The 19,971-nt window shown below is 40.4% G+C and overlaps 1 protein-coding gene across 1 annotated transcript; it reads right to left on the bottom strand.

Annotated features, from left to right (window-relative positions):
- Nucleotides 1-953: 953 nt before the first annotated feature.
- On the bottom strand, nt 954-19,135 carry LOC146636922 (uncharacterized). The gene is made up of 4 exons (XM_085350404.1): nt 19,079-19,135; nt 18,869-18,980; nt 4,244-4,627; nt 954-1,120 (listed from the first exon to the last, which is right to left on the bottom strand). Exons 1-4 carry the CDS (start codon nt 19,133-19,135, stop codon nt 954-956), a joined length of 720 nt encoding a protein of 239 aa, XP_085206530.1.
- Between the last annotated feature and the right edge of the window lie 836 nt (nt 19,136-19,971).

The following is a 19,971-nucleotide window of genomic DNA, read 5'->3' as shown; positions in this document are numbered from 1 at the left end:
TTTGAGATCAGGTCTATAACTTTGTACAGATACAATAATCCTAAAACTGTAAACAGGATCAGGTGCTCAACCTAGATTTTTATGGGTTTTTGCTCATTTCAAGTGGAGCTTTTCGGACTTTTACTACTAGCAAGATAATATCAAGGTTCAAGGTTCAAGGTTCTTTATTTGTCAAATGCATCATACAGTCCATAACGGGACGGTATCAACATGAAGTATGGCAGGACATTTTGTTACTTACCCCCAGCAACAAGCTTATCTGTATCAACCATTTTTAGAATTCTGATGTCTACCATTTCCTTTGTCTTATTTAGCTAGTTCACACTCACTCTGTCAGACTTCTCTCCAGTAGAACAGACATATTTGGAGTATGGGTCACAACAAATGTGCCGTTAAAACATGTGCAAGAAAACACAGAAACGTTTTATTCCAATTTTTTTAGTAGCTTAATGGCAGAATTACCTGAAGTTTAACTGAACATGAAAACAAAGAATAGGAACAAATCTGAAAGCAAAGAGGTTCTTTTTTTTACTTACTTCAAGATGTGAGGGCACAGGATAAACCTTTCACACTGAATCAACAGTCAACTGACAAGTGTCACTCGGACACAATACTTCCACACAGACACCATCTACCCACTTTACTTCTCATGCGTTGTGGTATTATTCACTTTTCAATCTATTTACATGTGCAGTCACTTTTTGTTGTGCCAACATTTGTTGTTTTGAATGAATGAAGAATAAAACTATACATACTCTTAACTGATCAGTAACAAAAGAATATAGTTCTTCTATTTGTAATCAGATTTTATTATCAGACACTTTAATCTAACATTCATTTGCTGCTTCTACTGCTCTTCCATCTCTTTCTTCCTCTTCCTCGTCTTGCTCTTGCTTTTGACTTGAAGTTGGTTTATTTCCAGAAGAAGCTGAAATATGACAATCAACCGGTCATTATGCAGCGTAACCAACGGCTGTCACTGGAGCTTTGTGTTGTATTGTACCTTTTGAGTTCTGCTGAGCTTTGCTCCCTACATGGTAGACCCAGAAGAAGGCTGTGATCAAGGCGAGGACGGGCAGAGTCCTCATGAGATAAGTGAATACTTCTTCCTTTCGGGCTTCTGAAATTCATCGACAGAGGCATCTGATCAGGTGCACACAGGTTATACACAGTCCACAGGCTGGAGTGATAACTCCATGCCAGTGTTTTGAGTTTTGTGGATTTATGACTTGTTGTAGGTTTTCCACACACTTTTGAGTTTGTTTGTAGTTTTGTTCCTTGGTTGTGGGTTCCCTTTTGTGATCCCTGTCTCTCTGGTTGTGTCCACATGTCTGTTTGGTTTCTCTATGTTTTGCCTCCCTAGCTGTCTGCTGTCTGTGTAATTTCCTGTTTTATGTTGGTAGTCACTTGTCTTGTTTGCATCGTGTTCTGTTTCACTTCCCCTTGAATCATTTAGTGTGTTCAGTTCAGTTGTGTTCCCATATGTCCACTTCCCCTCATCATCATATGTATTGTCTCGCTTTATCCCTCAGACCGTTAGTCACCCTGATGTCCCCAATTCCTAATGTTCTAGTATAGTCTCCCAGTATAGGTTTCAGTTAAAGCAGGAGCATCAAATGCCATATGGTGCCCACTTAAGTGGGCCCGACTAGTGAAACTCTCCTTCCTGTCAGTGTAAAGAAGTTACATATTTAACAGTTTTTCTACATACTGAAGAAAATGCTGCTGTTGAAAAGGAAGAAAACAGTCAGCATGAGACTTGAAAACATCTTTGTCCCCTGACTGTTGTTGTTGTTTTGTTTTTTGAAAACAAAAAAACAACAGAAATGTCTATAGTAGAAAGAGAAAAAGAGAAACAATCAATCACTTTGAGCGGAAGCACGAGCTCCAGCAGCTCTACGCTGAGGAAAAAAGATACATTTGCTTATTTTGTGCAGAATAACTTCACGTTATATTGATCAGCAGCTGCCCATATTAAGCTGTGATCGTCACCGGTTAACGTGGGCGTGTTTCCTATATCAGCAGGTTTTAAACAGCTGACAGGTGAACAGGATGTATGCAGGCAAACCCGACGGTCAGTCGAGCTCATCGGTTGTGTTGTGAGGAAAATCTCGGCTTGTTATTTATGTTACAGAAAGACACGGGCACGACGACAGGTGGAAGACTTTCTGATTTAATTTTTTTAACATAATTTCACTGTTGTCTGAGGATAATATTGATACGTGTCTATATTTGCATGAGCTGGAGATGGAGACCTTTCTTGGTCAACGTCATTAATCTTGTCAAACTCCACGAGACGCTGACAGACAGAGAAGACTATTCAGTAAAAAATCCAACATCTGCTGCACGGAGAATGGACTGTGCAAACAGATCTAACCAGCTAGGATAAAAACCAGTTAACCTGGAACACTGGCTCACGTCTCTTTGTGTCTTAGGAATGTCTGCTGCCCTTCCTTCTTTTACATAATGGTGTGATCTCTGCCTTCGCATGTGATTGGCCGCATGGTGTGCCCATTAAAATAAAGTCCTACCCTCCCATGCACGGTTTCTCAGCAAGGCTGAAGATTCGGCTCCCACATAACGACGGATCTTTAATAACAGATATATGAAATTATCTCCTAGGCCGGATTTGGCCCGCAGGCCGTACATTTGACACCCCTTTTAGATTTTTTTTAGATTTTTTTATTTACTTGTTGGCCAAATAAAGGGCTTGTCGTTTGTTCAACATATCCACTCCTGTGCATTTTAGGTCCATACCACTCATCTCTTCACAGTGTTGGGAAGGTTACTTTTAAAATGTATTCCACTACAGATTACAGAATACATGACCCAAAATGTATTCTGTAACGTATTCCGTTACGTTACTCAATGAGAGTAACGTATTCTGAATACGTTGGATTACTTAATATATTATCATGCTTTTTACAACTACATGAATGTACTATTGTTGTGTGATTTATTACTATTACTGAAGGTTATTCGCCATAACAATACCAACTAGATTTTCAAATATCAATAAAAAATGCGCAACAGTAGGTTGACATTAGGTAAGGCTGCACTTTTTGCACGAATAGAAAACAATTCCGCGCTTATATAAAATGGATCCGCTGCTCTGAACCGTAAAGACATAAAACCGTAAAGGGACCTCTGGCTAATATGTCGGGCTCGTAGCCGAAAACTAGCTTTACTTTGTTGCCTGGGTCAACTTTGCTAGCGAGAGATAGAGAGAGGCGTTGAAAGACTTCTCCAACGGAACTTATTTTTTCAGAGAAAAACACGAACATAGCGTACAGTCGAGTCGAGCTTACTTACAACTGGGCTTGTCAGGCACTCTTTTTGGCTGCAGCAGTTATTATTATATTTACATGCTTCCATCTCCCGTTTCTGCTCGATGAATGCTCTTACTTTTCCACTCCCCATTTCTCGCTCCTCGCGCTCACAGACACATCACAGGTATGGCAGTCCATTCTCCCTGCAGCACAGACTACCCTACCCATGAGGCTACATTCTTTAGGGCCATGCCTGTAACACTCTGCCTATTGCCTTCATATTAAATCATTTTTTTGAAAAATAATTTTTAAAAATATTTCTTCACGTCAAGCGATGTGGCATCACGGCAAGTAGAGGTGACATGGGCAGTGAGATTGAGACACAGGCATTTGAGCCTCTTTAATGCATGTTTTGTTTGGGTTTCCAAAAATAGAGAGGGCATAGCCTAACATATGAAAAAGGAAAAGACCGCGCGTAATCCATTTAGTTCAACAAAGTAGCTTTATTCTGACTACCACCTTTTAAAACGTTAACTGTAACGGGATACAGTTACCCATATTTTGTATTTTAAATATGTAACGGCGCTACATGTATCCTGTTACTCCCCAACACTGCCTCTTCACAACTTGACAAAATATGAACTTAATTTTTGCTATCCTGGTTCCACAGCGGTTTTGTGCCATTTTAAAAATCTACACAATCAGACATTTGCATATGGGATTATGAACCACCATCATCCTAGTGCACGGTTTGCTAATCATGTGAGAGCAGATGTATAACACCGCTGTTGATTTGTGAGTGTACATTCATATGTTTTTAGTGAAACATTACTAATAACGTTCGAGACACAATCAGTATTTTTTTTAAATGATGTTTGCTCATAAGACCTGATCATGTCTCTGTAAACCTATATTAGACAACCCAGTGGCTTACATAAACATGTATGTCAGCATTCTGGTGATTTGTCACCTACCTCGAGCAATATGCTGATCTGTGTTGTCATCTTTTTTCACTTCTTCACGATTTCTTTTGTCTTTCTTTTTTTTGGCTTTAACCGTGATGACTGTCCCATTTCCTTTAGCCTCAGTTAAAGATGGTATCTCCGCAGTCACCTTGCAGATGTACGTCCCTGAATCCTCTGTTCTAACACTTGAGATATTCAAAGATGAACATTTCTTCTCTTCCTTTTTCAGAGACGCATTAGGCTGATCACTCCTAATTTCTGTTTGATTTTTAAGCCAGTTCACTCTAATTCTTTCAAACTTCTCTGTCCAGCAGCAGGTGATGCTGACTGTCTCGCCCTCCATGACAGAAACATCGGGACTCTGGGTCACAACAAATGTGCCTGATGAAACACCTGTAACAGATAAATTGGAACATAATAATGTAAGTTATTAAAAAATAATATAAAGTAGTGATTGCACATTGGAAATAAAGATGACATGACAATAATTTTTGTCAAGGGCAGCGGATGAAGAATGTGTGGAGTTGAAAACAGAAGACCTAAATCCAGACAAAACAAATCATGGAAACAAACTTAATATTAACTGAAAGTGAGTCGTTTATTATGGCTGACGGAGAAATACAAAGCAATGCACAAGGTAACCAAGCTGAGAATAAACAATAACCTAAACTGGGAAAACTAAACTGAACGGCTACCCTGAGGTACCCCTGAGCAAGGTACAGTCCCTACACACTGCTCCCTGGGCACTGCATTGGTGGCTGCCCACTGCTTCACTGGGTGAATGGGTTAAATGCAAAGGAGTAATTTCCCTACGGGGACTAACACATACACATTGGAACATGGAGACATGACACAGAAGAGTAATGAGGGAAGTGGAAACACCTGGCAAACACAGCTGACACAAATGAGCACGATGCCACAGGGGAGGCAAAACTGAACACACTGAACATGGAACACCAGACTGTCAAAATAACATAGGAAACATCGTGAGACGTAGACATGACAACACAAGCTTGACGATATGACATGGAAAACGCAGACATGAAACACATAACAGACTGGGGAGACCAAATGATACACAAGAAGAAGAACACGGAAAGAGATAAGGGGAACGAGGCACAGGCATAACTAAAAATCATGCATAGAGGACAAGAGACAGAAAACGACACATAAACAAGGGAGCATGGATGAAACTTTAACTAAACAAAACCTAACTAAGACATATTTATAGTAACACTAGAACTTAGCATTACGGTAATACGGTAAGAAACATACAAATTAAACTCAAATAAACTTCCTGACAACTTTTAGGTTGTCTTTTACATCTATCGTTTCAAAAACCTTGAATAAATATAACTTCTTCATTCAAAGTCTAAGTCAGAAATCTATTCACTCTCCTTTTAACTGTTGTTTGATGTCCATAAGTTGTTTAATGTGGTTCACTATATGTTCAGTCACTTAACATGTGAAGTCACTTCCTTCATGTGAATTCAGCTAAACTTCACTCAGTTTCCTGCTCAGAACTAGCCATGCACTGTAAATTTGTCATGAAAATGAAAGTGATGGGCTTAAAAATGCATAAAAGCACTTACATTCAACTATGTCTATATTTCGCTATTTTCATTAAGCTTTATGTTTAAGCAGGTCCCCCCCTTTTTTTTTTTATCTCGTCCAGTTCCTGTGCATTATAAGTAGGATGATTAAAGTCAACAATAATTTGAATGCTAAAAATTAATTCTGTATAATCTGAGTACTTTTAGAAACTTTAGTTTTCAAGTTATGTGAGAATTCCATGAAAGCTTAGTACCCATTAGATTTTGATTATGCCCAGAAATCTAGCTTTGGTTTATTTTTTTATTTATTTTCTCAAGTTAATTTAAAAATGTTAAAGTTTTTAAAGTTTGCATCTTTAGAAGCACACATGATCCTACATTAATATTGATGTTTTTACTCACACCAAGTTGAGAGGGCATGGAGGAACAAAAGTAGCAGACGACCCAGCAGAAGACTCATCCTCGTACAATTCACCGTTGAATACTGATACTTGTGACAACTTCCCTAGAGAGTTACAGATATCACCTTTGTTCCCCACCCCCACTACCCCAAGATGTAATTTAGGTTTTTATACAGCAGTTATGTCATTTCCTTTACTCAATCAAATTAATATTTTGTTATGCAAAATTCAGTACATAAGAAAATATTGTCAGTGTTGTCAAAACTCAAACACATGAAAAGAAAAGATTCCCCGGAGCATTAGATTAAAAGTCACAGGCTAGAAAATGTAACACAAAAGACAACACCATTAAAACTGTTCTTTAATTAGTATTAACAAAAAAAGCAGACAGCTATATGGCGCTGTATTTAGCACTTAGGTAAGATCGTGTTCTTTAACATATTTAAAGTGTTCGTTCACAATTGCACATCAACACATGTTGAAAACACATGTTGACTTTGCACCGAAATAACTACCAGACTGTTTCTGTTTTACCCTGTGCAGTTTATCTCATATTTACGGTAAGTGGTAAGTTTATTTAAACTGTATAATGTTTCCATTAGTCTTTACGGTCATTAATGTAGGTAGTACACAGGAAACATATAGAACACAATGAATAACTGGGTACATTGTCTCATGTCACACATCAGGTATTCAGAGTGTGTGGGAAAATAAAACTCTACATGGAGACCTGATGGTGAAGAAAGTGTCACAATTATTTGGTACAAGAAGTCTTTGTGCAGAGAAGTGCAAATTTAAAACATAAAAAGAGCTTTTCATACTTTTCATACATATTTATGTTAAATTTGTGTCTTTCCTATAGAGGCTGTGGTCATAGGACAAAGCTAGCTGACCTGTGGCTACATCGCTCAGCTGGTTCATGATCAATACAGAAGGTAAACTGAAACTTCCAGACTTGTTCCCATTGTATGTTACTTGTCTTTAATAAAATATTAAGGCACTATGTAGCATACTTGTGAATTTAATTAAATATATCCCTGTTGTGCCATTTTCTCGTCCATTTATCAACTAGAAAAAAGAAAGAAAAGCCCAACCCTGTCCCTCAGAATCTTGAAAAATGAGCAGCAAAGAATTTTTTTAGCTGCAGTCATCGACATTACTTCTATTTTGTGAGAACGTGCTGGCTAGAACGGACAAGAGAGGGATGGTAAAATGAAAACTGCATCCAAGACAGAAACAACACAACTTCAGACATGCTAACAGGAAGCTACAGAAGAACCCAGAGTGATGTTGAAACTGAGCGTATGCTGAGCTGAGTCTTGCTTCCAGAGCCTCATCTTCAGCACTTAACAGAAGTACTGATGAGTTAGGAGTCCAGTAGCCTTGTAGCCTTCAGTCCTACTCTTACATATAAATAAAGTAGAATCACAATGGTAATTGCTTTGAAGTCTCTTTGGGCAGGTTTTCTGCAACTGCTTTGTGTTGTCGGTTTGTGTTTATGCTCATTGGGATTGAGATTTCCATCAATATGTGTAGCCCCAGGTTTTACTATTAACTGGTAATTATGTGACAATGCATTTCAGGTCATGTTATGGAGTAACATGAAAGTAATGGATCGTGAAGTAACAAATTACTTTCTCTGGCGATTAGTTAAGTAACGTAATGTGATATCTTTAAGAAAAGTAACAAGTGGTGTGTAATGCATTCCCTTAAAGTATTTGAAAGTAGAAAGGGAGGCAGAGCCTTCAGCTTGCAAGCCCTCTTCTGTGAATCAGCTTCCACTTTGGATTCAGGGAGACAGACACCCTCTCTATCAAGGCCAAGTGGCCAGCGTGCAAAGGCATTGCCCAAAAGCAGACTCAAAACACTGCTTTTTATTTTTAGACAAAACTTTAATTAACACAAGGATCACTAAGGTCAAGGAGTGGCAGAGAGAGAACGTCACAGGAGCGGGACCCACTGCAATGGCGGGAGAAGACGAGTTACTTCCAGAGCTCAGGTTGAAAATAAGTATGATTGCAAAAGGAGTGAAAGAAGGTTTGCTTATTTTTAGCAGTGCGATGCAAGGACTTAGAAAGGGGTGGTTCCCCTAGTGAGTGTCTGAGAGATGGAACTTGTAGAACGAGATGTTTGACCTTTCCTTTCCATTTCCAGACCTAAAGTATGTTGCAGCAACCAGAAGGGCAGACAGAGATTTCAGACTTATTCCACGTATTCCACGAAGACCTGAGGTAAGAGGAACAGTAGTTGGCAGGTAAGTTTCTGACAGGCAGTGAGACAGGGAGGAGGATCAGCATCAGAGGAAATCTGGTTCTTAACAGAGGCGAGTTAATGTTGATCCAAAGGTGCAAAAACTGGAAACACAGAGAGTGCAGTGTTACTGGCCCTACTTCTGCTGGAGGTTTCTTCCTGTTTAAAAGAGTTTTTCCTTCCCACTGTCGCCAAAGCGCTTGCTCATAGGGGCTTACGTGATTGTTGGGGTTTGAATTGAATTGGAAATCCAGTGAGTTTACTGTAATACTGATTTGCATTTTTCAAAACATCATACCAGACTTGGTAGTTTTAGGGTAACGTGTTCTTACTAACATGTTTCTGATCCATTTGAACAAAAAGTGTCGTACAACAGAAGGTGAAGAGTAAATTCCATAGCATACAATCATAGTGCAGCAAAGTTCAAGATAGTCTGTATATGAGTCCCCTTGAAACTGTAGCGCTATTGGGGAACTTTCATGAACGTTAAACAACAATACACACTTCTACTGTTAAGTGATAACAAATGGAAGTTGTTTCTTTTCGTATTCATAAAGACTCTAAATAAGAGTCTTTATGTATGTAGTGTGTAGTTTAAAGTCTACCAAACGGAAGTGGCCTAGTCCTCTCCTCTGGCCTGTCAGTGTGATGACAAACAGGAAGCCCTTTAGCCACAAACCACTAAGTCACTAAGTCACCACGAACATTACACACACCATGCAACATGCATGTTATACCTATATATCCTTAATTCTTCCATCTTTGTATATATTATATAGTAAGTCTGTATTTTGTCTTGTAGTTTGTCCACCAGCTCGCACTGGAACAGTTCGCAGCCAAGTGTGAAGCGGTGGGAATGAGAATCAGCACCTCCACATCTGAGGTCATGAGCCTCAGAGGGAAAAGTGTGGAGTGCCCACTCTGGGTCAGGGACAAGTTCCTGCCCTAAGTGGAGGAGTTTAAGTATCTCGGGGTTTTGTTCACTAGTGAGGTGATATGAGGTGCTCCGGGCACATCATACCGCACTGCTAAGTACACTGCTAAGCAGTATCCTATTACACATTAATACTCAAATATACTCACATATACATACGCAGAGTATACTTTCATTCAATTCAATTCAATTCAATTTTATTTATATAGCACCAAATCACAAAAACAGTCACCTCAAGGTGCTTTACATTGTACAGTAGATCGTACATGCCATCCATGCCCTCTATATATGTACAGTATAAATATATATATTTATATAAAGTATAAATTATTATTATTATTATTATTATTATTATTATTATTATTATATTCTGTATACAGAATCTGCAGAGGAGCCGTCTGTCCCACTGTGTTAATGTGGATGCCCGGTGTACGTTACAAACCCCTCTCAGAATACTTAGTGGGACTCTGAACAACTACAAATATTCTCCTTTTGATTACATTACAATAGGAATGAACAGGTTATAGTACAAAAAAATTACATTTGAAAAAATTGTAAAAACAGGGTGTTTTTTGCTGTTAGACCATCCATTATGGCATCATCCTTTTCTGAAGGCAGTGAGACTTTTAGCTTTTCAGGAAGATCCCCCTCACCTCTACCCCCACCCTCGCAGTGGGGTCTAGACTCTTGCCCCATAGACATTGCAACATTGCTTTTAATGAGAAGTGGAAATGAATGTGGTGAATGGGAGGTGCAACAGTGGGATTTTGAAATGGTAGACATCCATGACATCACCGCAGGAAGGAAAAGGTTCAAATAACAGAAATAATGTTTGCCTTAAAGTCTTTTTTTATTTTTTATTTAGCTAATTCTGATTGGTTTCACAGAGGAAGGACTGCTTTCAGTCAGCTGATATAAAGAGTTAAAACAAGAGTATAAATAGTCAGTACTCTTCCTGTTTGGATCTTTGCTAAGGTCCTTTTTAGAAGGTAACACCGCCCCAGTTTTAATTAGAATTGAGTACCTAACTACACTATACTACAGCGGGCGATCGTGGCTCAAGAGTTGGGAGTTCGCCTTGTAATCGGAAGGCGGTTCGAGCCCCGGCTTGGACAGTCTCGGTCGTTGTGTCCTTGGGCAAGACACTTCACCCGTTGCCTACTGGTGGTGGTCAGAGGGCCCGGTGGTGCCAGTGTCCGGCAGCCTCGCCTCTGTCAGTGCGCCCCAGGGTGGCTGTGGCTACAATGTAGCTTGCCATCACCAGTGTGTGAATGTGTGGATGACTGGATATGTAAAGCGCTTTGGGGTCCTTAGGGACTAGTAAAGCGCTATATAAATACAGGCCATTTACCATATAATCAATGAAGGCACAGAGAGTCTCATGATGTGAATAACTCAACTCACATGAATCTGTTAAGAATTGAAATTTGTCCGTGTTACATAACACATATATGGTTGTATTCAACCTGCTTTCTCTAACTCCTTTCAACTTTGACTTCAATTGTGACGAGCTGCATAGTAGAAAAATAGAAACACTGAAGAAAAATTGTTTCTCTTTGTGAATCTGTTATCTTGACATGCGTCTTCCCCTCTGACTATCTTACCCTACTTGTCGCACTAATGTAATGTTTGAGTGTGCTGTGCTGAATGTAGTCCTGAATGTAATTGTGCACACAGCAAACAGAACAGCGCTGTCAAGTGACAACAGGCACACAGAAGCGTGTAGCCGAAAGACACATTGAGACTAACTGAAGCTCATAGTAAATGGTGTAAACATAATTTTGGCCTGAATAGACCTCCACAGACCGACATCTAGCAGAACGCAACAGCCAAATCAGATGAAGAGCATCAACACCACAGAACTAAAGCCGTGCTGACACACAAGCAGCTCTTTTTCAAGTTAACTTTGTCCCAGCTGAAGTGCAGTTCACAGTTCAAAAGGTGCATCACATTCTGTCATATGCGCAGTTTACACAGAGAGTGGGCTTATGAATATAATTTTGTCACAAATATAGTTCTCATAGCTGCAGCAAGAGACTGTCATGACATTTACACCTTCTTTTCCCCTCTGGAAATATTTATTATGCCTAAAATAAGCTATTGGAGATGATTGTGTCTCTTTTAATATTTTTTTGTGAATGAGTCACAGCAGTGGGTAAATGTGAACACTTTCCACCTACCAGCTGCCCTTTCAACAGCAGTTTACAGCTGTTTTCAAATGGTCCTTTTATGGTAAGAAAAAGGATTCAGCAGAGTGCTTTCTACATTTCATTGTGCTTAATTCATTGAAATCAGGTAATTCTCATTTTCAGTGATTTGTAGCCTCCTTCTTTGGATTGTGTTTAGCATAGATACTGTGACGAGAATTTACACTCTTCAGTTTTTGTTTTTAAATGTGGGTATTGGCTGTTTAACCACAGGATGTTTCAAAACTGCCAAGGGCTAAAGCTGTTGCAACAAGGAAGAGAGTGTTCTGCTTGTCAGCTTAAAAGTGAAACAGTTTTGAGACATTAACTTTCAGTATACACAAGATAGTTCCACAAGCATGGGTTTATATTTTATATGGGTTTCAAATTCAAATCAAATTCAAATCAAATTCAAATTCAAATTCAAATTCAAATTTTATTTGTCACACACACACAACCATACACAGTATGACATGGGGGTGAAATGCTTGTAGCTGTACAATGCCCGACCATTAAATGACAGAAGAAAAGTTTTACAATATTTACAATTTACAGTTTACTACAAAATTTACAAATTAACTTAGGAATTTACAGTAAAGAATGTGCAAATAGCAGAAGAGATTATAAAGATGATAAAGATTATAAATTATAGGAATTATAGGATTATAGGAAATGTGTGGTGGTGCGTGTGGTGATGTGTGTGAGAGTCCAGTCTTATAGTGACGTGTGTGGGAGAGTCCAGTCCTACACCTGGTTCAGGGCCCGAATAGCCTGGGGGAAGAAGCTCCTCCTCATTCTCTCTGTTTTGGCCTTAAGGGAGCGGAAGCGCTTCCCAGACCTCAACAGTGAGAAGAGTCCATTGTTGGGATGGGAGAGGTCCATCATAATCTTCCTAGCTTTGGACTTGCACCGCTTGGTGTAGATGGGCAGCAGGTCAGGGAGCTCTGATTGAATGATGCGTTCGGCTGAGTGCACCACTCTTTGCAGATCTCGTCTGTCCTGCTTGGTGCTGTTCCCAAACCAGGTGCAGATGTTTGCCGTCAGGACGCTCTCGATGGTGCAGGAGTAAAAGTTCTTGAGCACCTTCAGTGGCAGATGGAAGTCTCTAAGTCTTCTGAGGAAGAAGAGACGCTGACGGGCTTTCTTAACCAGGGAGTTGATGTGGCAGGACCATGACAGGTCCTGAGTGATGTGGACACCCAGGTATCGGAAACTGTCCACTCTCTCCACTGGCGTGCCACTGATGATGAGGGGTTTTATAACTATTATATGAAGGTATTTTCTTTTCTAGTGTATCTACATCACATATTTTATTGCAATCAAGTACAAGTATTTCGGCAGACCTATTTTCAATATTTTGCAATTGTTGTCACTCTTGATTCTTTGCACAATGCATAAATATCTTCCTTTAGAACATGAGCAGATTTTGCGTTGGGGTCAAGTTTTTCTGGAGTTTAAACATCCTCTAATAGTAAGAATTCCTGCAGCTTTTGCTGCCATCTAGTGTAGCATGCCTTCACCTTCACTGCCGTACAGCAAATTATTACAATAGCCAGAGTGTTAAGGTACTGCTGTGGCGTACTCAAGTTGCATTAATTGGATAGTGCAGTGGTATCATTACTGTCTTCGGAACAATAGGCCAGGCTTAACAAATTCTGTGTCAGGTGTTTTGGTTGGGTCGACTACTGGAACAAGGCGTATATTTACAAGGACTGATAATATGAAGTTGGTTAAATGCTACTATGCCAGCCAACCCAATAAGAGAGGTTATATATGTGAGAACTATAGATGAGTAGAAACCAAACATCCAAAATGGCCAAGAAGCATCCTTTTAGCTCAGCAACATCAGCTGAAACTACTATCTAAGCTAGAGATCCCGAGGCTACAGCACAGTGGGAACAACAGTGACCATTATAAATATCATGAGCCAACCTGGCCAACCATCCCAACTACCAGTATCACTGAAACCAATGAGCTCATACAGGCCACTGCCACAGTAATCCCAGAAGCAATTATATATAAGATCAAAGATGCATATAGACGAAGCCCCTGTGGAGAAGGCTGGAAGCCACAATCAGGGAAATCCTGAAGGATGTTCGTCGGTTTACTGAAGTGCCGAAGGGTTTGCAAATTTATCTGTTTTGATTTAGCCTCAGAACGTCAATATACAATAATCAAATAGACCCAAAGATCCTTTGCATCAGTGGCCATGCGCTCAGCACGGCCTTGTAAGCCATGTCCTGTGGATGCCAGTTTATGGTCTACAGAGACCTCTTGTGGACATTCTGAAATATTGCTTGTGATGAATGAGCTACCCCAGCAGAAGGTGATGCTATTGTTATTTATGTAGTTATTCACAACTTTGCTAGTTTACTACACACACACAGGTGTTCTGTCCATAGTATGCACGTGATGTCAGACCTTCTGGGACACGCCCACCTGTCGGTCAAAAACAGTAGTGAGGTCTGCCCTCAAACCATCCTCTGAATGTCTTTGAGATTAACTTAGTCGAAATGTCACATAGTTGCTCTGCTATCAGATTCACTCATCAATGTTTATTTGCAGCTACCAGAAGGACCCAGAGTACAGAGTACCTCCCTTACAGGTCAAATTGCGCAATAACCCCTTCTGTCAGTGGCAGCTTCTTTAAACTGTAGGAATTATTTGCAGTGTAAAAATACTCAACTCTCATGGCATGACATTAAAGTAATAAATTAATACTACTGGAACTTTTCTGGTCAAAGTCCAAGTCAACAAAAGATAAGATTTGTGTGTGGTAGTTGGTTTAAGGTAGATATGTAGCCCTTAACTTTGCTTTAATTAAATAAGCAATTTCTTGTTCTTCACCTCCCACACAGCGCCATTATTTTACCCATCCAGACTGAAAATACATCTAGCTGTCTGTACTTTGAAAGCTTGCATCCTGGCAGCAGTGTTAGGTGATGGATTCTCTACAAGTTACATGTAGAGGTCACCGAAATGGAGCTCTGGGAGAGACGTTGCTATTTTCAGGGATTCAAATAAAGCTGCTGGGGCAGAATATGGATCACAAGTCTACAAAATTCATAGTTTCTCTTCATTTCTCCATTTTTTTCTCCATGGATAGATGATCCAAGTAGTCTTGGCTAGATACCCCCCCACACCAAAAAAAACCCCAACCTTTTGTCCTGGAGTAGATCTGACTGTCCACTGATTGGTTGTCACAATGGAGTAATGTTTTACCTGCCAGGTAAAACTATAGATTAATGACAGTTAACCAAACTTCTTTACTGCTGCAGTTTTCTGAAAAAAGACTAAGGCCACACTTGTATACCCCCACATTTCAGCTGGTGGACCTAAGAGAAGACCGCAGCAACCGCCCAGAGGAAGAAACACCTAAGATCACAAAGGCAGACATTCAACAATTAGTGTCCTGAATTAAGAACCAGGACCTGATGATCCATACCTATTGGCTGGGTCTGAAGGGCTGAACAAGCTAATGGTACACCATGTTTGGCTAGAGACACAAAGAGGGCTGCCAACAACAGACTAGCTAACACAGGGCCGAACAATCATAATCATGGTGGATCCCCACAAAAGTACAGCATTATCAAACTCCCAGCAGATTGCCTGCCTCACCACAACATGGAAGCTCATCTCATCGCATGGTAGCAATCAAGATGAACATGATCACATCTCCGAAAGGCACTGAAAATAACAGCAAAGGGTCAAAACAGCGGCTCCTGGTGGATAGAGCTCTAAAGCCAGGCAGACCAACCTGAGCATTACCGTCAACTACAAGAACTCAATACCCTACAAATGGTTACTGGGGTGCTTTGCCTTGTATAAGGCTAATAGTGTGCCAATAACATTGATCAGGAACTCAGTGGGACTGTGGAATACAACACTGGAGGCCAACTTGAAGGCAGTGACACAAGTCACCATTAAGTGTGGAATATACCAAGATGATGCACTGACCCTGTGGCTGTTCTGTAAGGACTCAACCTCCTAAAACCTTCTCAACACTAAGAGTGAATACAGATATAGATTCAGCAGTGATTTAGGAGTGGAGTGACATCAGCCACCTCCTGTAAATAGATGACATCAAGCTCTATGCCAAAATTGAGTGAGACATCAACCACAACCTCGAGCAAACCACTAGTCTAAGAGCATGGTACTCTAATGGGGTACGATGTGCTATGAGGTTTTAAAGACAATATAGGAGCTGATTATTTGAGACCTTGTATGTGATGGTATTTTAAATTCTGGACTTCAAAGGGTGTCAAAGAAGAGTTGTCAATTTGGGAGAAATGTGCTCTTTTGTTTCTAGTCCCTGTCAGTACTCTTGCTGAAGCATTTTTGATGAACTGAAAGCTTTTTAATGATTTTTGGACATCCTGATAATAATGAATTAGTCCAACATACAAGTAATACATTTATGAACTAATTTTCAGCATCTCTCTGAGACAGGATATTTCTCATTTTAGAGATATTATACAAATGGAAGAAAGAAGTCCTATGTATTTGTTTAATATGCGCACTGAAGGACATATCCTGGTCAAAGACGACTACAAGATTCCTCACAGTGTTACTGGAGGCCAAGCAGGGGAGATTTGAGGTTCAAACTTTTAGTGGGGCCCAGCCAAAACAATGACAGAAAAGCCTAGCTGCAACTTTATTTAGATAAAGTCATTGACAATGAATCCTTCAGTAATTTTTTGTTTTAAACAAACAACTTTCATTTTAAACAACTATTTGTAACTTTTGTCACTAGACTGCTTCATTAGTCTGCACCACTTCTTCAAAAAAGCAACAAGTTAAACAGAATGTGAACATTTCCAAACATGGAAAATAAAGTTCAGTCTTAATCTTATTAAAAAAAAAAGAAAGAAATCCAGAAACTTGTGAACAGAGATTAAAAATATATAATTTAGTGACAGTACTATTCACTCTTTGTGGCTACAGTGAGCCTGTTTTTCACTGCAGAGCTGTAGTCGGGCGTGGTCTGCGGCGCAGTTGCGGAGGGGATGGATGCACCTGAACACCATCCCCAATCACGCCTCGCCAGCTTAAAACAGAATGAACTGGATTCTGTTGTTCTTGATGTGTGTAGGCTGTAGCCGAAAAGCTGCAGTGTGTAAGTTGGCAGCCGCAATAAAGTGTGAACATGTGGTCGGGTCGAAACTTCGGTTGGGCCGAAACCAGTGGCCCAATCCTGGGTTTTGGCACCACTGCAAATGATGCCCGACAGACTTGACCACATGTTCGCACTTTTCAGTACACTTCTTTATTGCGGCTGTTGCGTTACACACTGGGCTGCACCTTTTCAGTGGATGCACATATTATTCACATAACTGCCATGAATTTCTTAGTTCTGCCAAAAAAGTGATTCCAATGCTAAACATTCGTTCTGCATGACCTTTCTGCCAGCTGACTTGCACCCCACCTGTCAGAATTCTGAGCCCCACTAGTGGGGCGTGCCACATACCAAATCATCAAGCACTTAAAGAAGCATTTAAGTGCTACCACTGCATGCCAAATATCCTTGGGCAAGATACTTAGAAACACCTTAGAAAAAAGTGCTTGTGGGAATGGGTGAATGTACAAGTTATGTGAAGCGCTTTGAGTGCTCAGATTGAGTAGAAAAGCACTATATAAGAACCAGTCCTTGTGGAACTCCATAATTAACCTTGTGAAGAGTCAGATTTTATTCAAATTTTTTGAAAAAATTTTCAAGGAAATACGTCACTTTTTCTTGTTAAGATTTAAGATTGGATGGGCCCCATGTGCTTTTCTGTTTTTTAAGTGGGCCACAGTACTTTTGACTTTGGGAGTGGCTGGTATACAGGAACATCTGTGCTAAATATCGACTAGAAGTCCCCAAAGCTCCAATGGGAGACAGCACCAAAGGGGGTTCAGAAAACCAGGGCTAAGGTCATTTGGGCATGCAGCTGCTGGCCAACCAACCAAACATAATGGTGGTTGACAAGATGTACCAATGCCAGTGGACAGCAACAGGAAGAAGGAGCATGGGACAATAGAGAATTATCAGGAACTAAAGTAACAACTGGAGCAGACGTGGCCCAAAGTGGTCTCAGTGGTTATAGAAGCTTTATGAGCTGTAATTTCCAAAGTGGAAGAGGGGCTCAAGCGGATTCCAGGTACTGGACAGAGACATCCTGAACAGTCTTGTCCTATATACAGCTAAGATACTGCACAAGACTTTCAAACTCCTCTGGTAGAGGACCTGAGCTTGAGGGACTTGCTATACCTTCAGCTACAGCAACTAGGTTAACCAAAGGAAATCAACTGAAGTAACTCAGTTTCCTGGGCATGTCCTTCCTTTTTTCATAGAAGTAGAAAACTGTATCTTCTACGAATTGAGTGTTGTACAACCACAATATATTTTGATATGATAAAACATATATATCAATGTTTTGATAGTTTATTGTTTTTGAGAGCTAAAGTTTGACTGAATAAAAGTCTGTTATTTTGCCCTGTTTGCCTTTTGGATGGGACATGGTCCCTGGGCACATGCCCAGTATCTTCTTTTGATAGCTCATTGGCCCTTAAGAGATGATTTCCCTTGAAGCCTTTTAGGTGTAATCTTGTTCTTTCTTTATCTGAGGATGAATCAGGTGGTTCTTGTACTCTGTCATCGTACATGCTGTTTATTTGTACTGGCATAGTAGTTTTAGGTAGGCTTCGCCAAAGTGAGTGATGTGTGGTTAGAAACTCAGGCAGTAAAATAAAACAAAATGATTCTGTTCATTTAGAGTCTGTATTTTCATCACTCATGACAAAAATTAGTTCAGGCCATGGATCTGGTCTACTAGCACAAACAGAGCAACATAAAATGTTTGTGGTTAAGTGTCAAGAGGATTCTTGCGACGTATACATCGGGGAAACCAAACAATCTCTGGCTAAGCAAATCACAGGCCACAACTCTTTCATCTATTTACACCTACAGTCTAAAGCCACTTCTTCAATGATGATGATGTACACATGGACCGGGAGCCCCCTGGACTGGGAGGTAAGTTCCTTTTTTGATCCCAGAAGGGAAAAAAATAAAAACAGTACAGTAGCCTAAAATAAATGAACTAAAGGAAAAAGGGTCACAGGCACTTAATACTATGAGAGACTGCAAAAATATATATGCACAACAAGAGAGAACTGTGAATTTCATTGATAACTAATATGTACACCATAAATTTAAGAAAAACAGCTGCATGAAAGTATAATGGAAATATATGTGGATTCAAACCCCATGTCAGCAGACACAGAATACACAACCACTGGATCACTAAGAGTAAAGTGAATAATGACTGCACCTCCAAGAACTCGGCTGTTAAACTCCTTAAGTTTGCAGATGACACCACCATCATTGGACTCATCAAGGATGGTGATGAGTCTGCACACCAGCAGGAAGTTGAGCAGCTGGTACTCTGGTGCAGTCAGCACAATCTGGAGCTGAACACGCTTAAGACTGTAGAGATGACAGTGGACTTCAGGAGACATCCCTCAACACTTCTCCCCCTCACCAGATCAGACAGCCCGGTGTCGACTGTGGAGATCTTCAAGTTCCTGGGTACCACCATCTCCCAGGACCTGAAGTGGGAGACCAACACAACTCCATCCTCAAAAAGACCCAGCAGAGGATGTACTTTTATCCCCATTGATGTGCATTGAGTTTTTCCTTTTCAGTCACCTTTTTCACTCACTATGTGTTAATAGACCTCTCTGCATTGAATCGTACTTGTTATTAATCTCTGTCTCTCTTCCACAGCATGTCTTCTATCCTGTCTAACTTCTCTCACCCCAACCGGTCGCAGCAGATGGCCCCGCCCCTCCCTGAGCCTTTCTTCCTGTTAAAAGGGAGTTTTTCCTTCCCACTGTCGCCAAAGTGCTTGCTCATAAGGGGTCATTTGATTATTGGGTTTTTCTCTGTGTGTATTATTGTATACAATCTAAAGTGCCTTGAGGTGACTGTTGTTGTGATTTGGCGCTATATAAATAAAATTGAATTGAATTGAATCTAAATGTCTGTGAAGGTTCTCAGTTATCCAGGTCATCGTAGTCAGTTTTCTTGATTCCCTTTCATACTCCCGCACCAGTTGAAGGGTGTTCCTCCCAAAATGTACGGCAATATGTCTGTGAAGGTTCTCAGTTATCCAGGTCATCGTAGTTTTTGGAGAGACCAAACAGCCACTTCACAAGCGCATGGCACAACACAGAAGAGCCACCTCCACAGGACAAGACTCAGCAGTCCATCTGCATCTTAAGGATAAAGGACACTGTTTCGAGGATGCCAATGTTCACATTTTGGACAGAGAGGACAGATGGTTTGAAAGAGGAGTGAAAGAAGCCATCTATGTCCACTGTGAGCGACCATCTTTGAACAGAGGCGGGGGTTTACGACACCAGCTCTCTGCCA

Source organism: Diplotaxodon limnothrissa, linkage group LG3 (assembly GCF_057381915.1).
Source record: "Diplotaxodon limnothrissa isolate DT_005_m linkage group LG3, D_limnothrissa_male_GT1.1, whole genome shotgun sequence".
In the NCBI taxonomy this organism is placed as follows: Eukaryota; Metazoa; Chordata; class Actinopteri; order Cichliformes; family Cichlidae; genus Diplotaxodon; species Diplotaxodon limnothrissa.
The sequence above is the reverse complement of the archived record's forward strand: the minus strand, read 5'-3'. Positions and strand labels throughout refer to the sequence as shown.